This window comes from Cucumis melo, chromosome 8 (assembly GCF_025177605.1).
Source record: "Cucumis melo cultivar AY chromosome 8, USDA_Cmelo_AY_1.0, whole genome shotgun sequence".
In the NCBI taxonomy this organism is placed as follows: domain Eukaryota; kingdom Viridiplantae; phylum Streptophyta; class Magnoliopsida; order Cucurbitales; family Cucurbitaceae; genus Cucumis; species Cucumis melo.
The window spans coordinates 31,006,955-31,011,179 of NC_066864.1; the positions used below are offsets into that span (position 1 = coordinate 31,006,955).

Consider the following 4,225-nt stretch of genomic DNA (forward strand, 5'->3'; position numbering starts at 1 on the left):
TTCATCTAGGTTGAAAAGACTTGAATTATTCTTAATCAAATTCTAAAGATAAAAACAAGTTTTTTTAAAGTGCTTTTTTCTGTAGAAACTGAAAGATAAGTTGTAAGTTTAATTATTGAAAATAAATGATAAAATGATAAAATAATTATAAAAAACTAACGTCATGTTTTTTTAGATTAATCAACATATATATGATGTTTCCAAAAGTTGATGGTTTCTTTCCAAAGGTTAACAAAATTATTATTCGAAAAGCGCTTTTTCTAATTAGTGGAAAATGGTAACTTTGCAATTAATTAAAATATGCCAAGTCAAAATTGGTTTCAACCTGTGTATACTGCAAGAAGATATAGCCAACAATTGACACATTCGTTTCTATTTGATCATTAGAGTCCGAATAGTTAAAAGATACAATATATTGTACTTATAAAAACAATACAATTAGTTGTTTGATACACATGATAGCTCAATACACCGTGTTATCAAAATCAAATAAGGATTTGTATGTCAAGCTTAACATAAGTAAAAGTAAGAGTTTTCATATGATTTTTCTCTCTTCATATTTATAGAAGGGTTACATTACTTTTAGGTTTTTGGGAGTTTTCATTTTAATAAGATATAAACAAAACAAATCATGAAAGGCATCCGAATATATCAAACTAAGTAACTACGTATTTTCTCTCACACTTCCCACACCAATGTCTTTGACTATTCAAGATTTTATAAAGTTTGTGTTTTCTTAGAAAGATACGAGTAAATATAGATATCAAGAGGTGCATTAGAATATCCTAATTAGGTTTGACATGATCATTCTCTTCGATATAAAGTTTGTGTTAAAGCTTAGTAGAAGTAAGAATTGTATTTCGGTATTTGTTTACTTCAACACTTCTCTCAATTAAACCGAACATTTGTAAGATAATTAATCTATATATAAATTTAACATTTTTTCACAAATTAAAATATGCAAAAAACAGAAACATAACTTTAGGTAAAAGATTCAATCCCACCCTATTAGAATCATTGGGTTTTAAAAAAAACTATGTATGTGTAGAATCACAAACTTATTCATTAAGAAACAATGGGTTTTCTCCATCATAACCCTAAAAAGCAATAATACAAAAAGAGAAAATTGGTGACATTGTATAAAGTATAATGACATAAAACTCTCTCTCTCTCTCTCTAATAACCCATCAAACCTTTTACCAAAAAAAAAAAAAAAAAAAAAAAAGAAAAAGAAAAGAACCCTGAAGAACACACGATGGTATTTCCCTCCATCCCATCTAATTATCTTGATCCAACCACCCATCAATGGCAACAGGTAATCAATTTAATCTCTTAACTCATTCCTTCGCTACAATTGTTTTCTCCTAAAATATGTTTTCATTTCAACACAGCAAACAGCGACAAACCATCAATCTGGGAGTGGTACTATGATTGGAGGCAGCAGTTTTCAGCTGGCGCCATCACCACCACCGTCACAAGTTCGGCCTGGGTCGATGGCAGATCGGGCCCGGATGGCGAACCTGCCGGTGCCAGAGACAGCGTTGAAGTGTCCAAGATGTGAATCAACAAACACAAAGTTTTGTTACTTCAACAACTATAGCCTCTCTCAGCCCCGCCATTTCTGCAAGACCTGCCGCCGCTACTGGACCAGAGGCGGTGCCCTTCGAAGCGTCCCGGTTGGTGGCGGCTACCGCCGGAATAATAAACGAACTAAAAGTTCGTCTAAATCTCCTGTTAACTCTCAATGCCAACCTACAACTACTGGTACTTTTTTTTCCTTGTCTAACAAATTATATTAGAACTGATGGATGTGTTAAAATTATTATTGCTTAGATCTAAAAAGTTTAATTTAACTCTTTTAAATCACTATTTTGATTGTAATTTTTACTTTCTAATTAAAATACTACTATGAGTCTTTATCCAATTTCACATTTTTCACTTTTCTTGACCAACTTTTTTGAATCTAAGTGAAAATTTTGGTAATTAAAAAAAGTAATATTGTATTTTTCAAAAGTGAATATGATCTTAGCTCAACTAACCTACCATAATCGAATTTTCGATTGTTAGCTAAGAAACAAACAACATAATCTTTTAATAAATTTTCTTTTAGTTTTCAATTTTTTCCTTTTGGTTTATCTCAATATCTAACAAGAAATGAAAAGTTAAAACATGCCATGTTTTCTTATAAATATTATGATATAATTTGTAGACTATATGGGAAGTAAATATTTTGTAGGGTTTTCTAACCCTATGAAACTTTTAGAAACTTATATCAAATTTAACCACAAATCCAATTTCAATTTATTTTTACATAAACTTTCAGAGCCTTCAGCAGGAGAAGCAATGAGATTAAATTACAATAATGCCATTTCCACACCAAATGAAGGAGCTGTGGATTCAACTCATCATCATCATCATCATCATCATCATCCCATTGGGATATCCAACTTTTTAGGGTTTGATCAAATTCAATGGCGACCACAGCTTCAACTTCACCAAACAACACAGCCATCTTCGTTGGTCGCAAATTCAGCTCGGTTGCTAGGAAATGGTGGCATCAACTCATCCTTGAGTTATAGCATCGTTGGAGAGATTCAAAAGAAGATGGACGCGACAACGACGAAAATGGAGGAAGATGGGCAACAAGTAGCAGAGGTGAATAATGTGGGAAAGCCATTTTGGGGAGTTGTTGGAGGAAATGATAATCGCCATTATTGGAATGGTTTTAATCCTTCATCTTCTTCTTCCCATTCACAAGTATGAGAAGTTTCATGATCGATCCTTTGATATAATCTTTTTTTAGGGCAAATTTAGGGTTCCATGTTGAAGAACTATTTTGAGTTAGTTTTTCTTTTTAATGTGAAGAGGGGTGATTCAATTAATGTTTTTTTAGATTGTTAATTTCGTAAAGTCTATGGTTTACATGTAACACGTTTACTCACAAAAGATCTCGAGTGTAGATCTCTTGTGAGGAGATGGAGATGTTATGGGTTCATTTGACAATGTTTCATTTCTACTTTTTCTTTTCTTTTCTTTTTATTTAGTTGTTTCTTATTCTTGCTTTTTAGAAAGAAGAAACAAAACTATAGTTGATTGTTAAATTTTGTTCCTACGAGTTACGTTCTCTCTATATATTTTTTTTTATTGAAAAGGAAAAATGTATTTTATTTATTTTTTTGAGGTACTTTAATAAAGATTCGACGTTTGGATCAAAAGTAAAGATTTTTGCTATAGGTAAAAAAGTCCAATTAATTAAAAAGCCAACATGAGTATGAACATATATCAATTACAATTGATATGTATGAGATTGGAGATTCAAATTCAATCATACTTTTTCTTTTCTTTTTTACCAAATACAAAGTTACAGAAGGAAAAATATTTTTGATAACGATTGTCTTAATTAAAAAAACATATAAAAATTGATCTCAATCCTTTTCATGACTATTATTAATACATTGATTAGAAGAACAAGAAGATAATCAAAGTTTTTACCTTTAACCTCCAAACTGATTGGAAATAAAGTTCACATTGTTCAAGAAAAAAGCAGTGAATTATTAATTTAATCCAAATTAAATTCTCGTTATATAAGCAAACAAATGTTAATTTTCTTTTTAATCTAAAAAAGTTTAATGGCATTAACTTTAGATAATTACTTCATTAAACTTTTAATGACATTAAAAAAAAAGGATTTAATGATTATGTTTTTTCAACTATCATGACTGAATTATTAGTTATTACAAAATTTAAAACAATAATAACAATAAAATAATCCTTAAAAGAGTCATAGAAAAAGAAATTATCCAGATTATTAGTTTGTTTTTATTTTAATATAAATAAAGTAAACAAATGTCCATAATATGTTCATATGGTGATTTAGCTTTAGATACAAAGCTTCCATACTAGTAATGACTAAGTTACATCGATAATTACCTTAACATTGTTGTTAACTTAAACATATATCAACGAGTCAAAACATACATCTTTGTTAATGCTAGAAGTTTAAATTTACCTTTGCATGTTGTTTTTAGTAAGTTCAACGGATGAATTTATTCAAACCTTAAGTTCATAGGTATATACGTGTCTTAATTTAACTAGTTGAGCGATACTCAAATTGACAATAGAAAAATATTTATAGTTGATGTTTATATTTATTTTATAAAATCAAATTTGATCTTAAGATTTTGTTATAAGTATAGATATATATTCAAAACTTAATACATTGTTT

General features: G+C 29.3%; 1 protein-coding gene across 1 annotated transcript; it reads left to right on the top strand.

Annotated features, from left to right (window-relative positions):
• The first annotated feature begins 1,050 nt into the window (after window positions 1–1,050).
• Window positions 1,051–3,025, top strand: LOC103490127 (dof zinc finger protein DOF3.6-like). Its single transcript, XM_008449499.3, has 3 exons — window positions 1,051–1,315; window positions 1,392–1,764; window positions 2,324–3,025. Exons 1-3 carry the CDS (start codon window positions 1,256–1,258, stop codon window positions 2,761–2,763), a joined length of 873 nt encoding a protein of 290 aa, XP_008447721.2. The 5' UTR covers window positions 1,051–1,255; the 3' UTR covers window positions 2,764–3,025.
• The last annotated feature ends 1,200 nt before the right edge of the window (window positions 3,026–4,225 follow it).

Bases quoted from the DNA above. Each gene is read 5' to 3' on its own strand.
- LOC103490127 (XM_008449499.3), top strand. From the start codon at position 1,256: ATGGTATTTCCCTCCATCCCATCTAATTATCTTGATCCAACCACCCAT. The intron at 1,316-1,391 runs GTAATCAATTTA...ATTTCAACACAG, and splicing joins CCACCCATCAATGGCAACAG to CAAACAGCGACAAACCATCA. The intron at 1,765-2,323 runs GTACTTTTTTTT...ATAAACTTTCAG, and splicing joins ATGCCAACCTACAACTACTG to AGCCTTCAGCAGGAGAAGCA.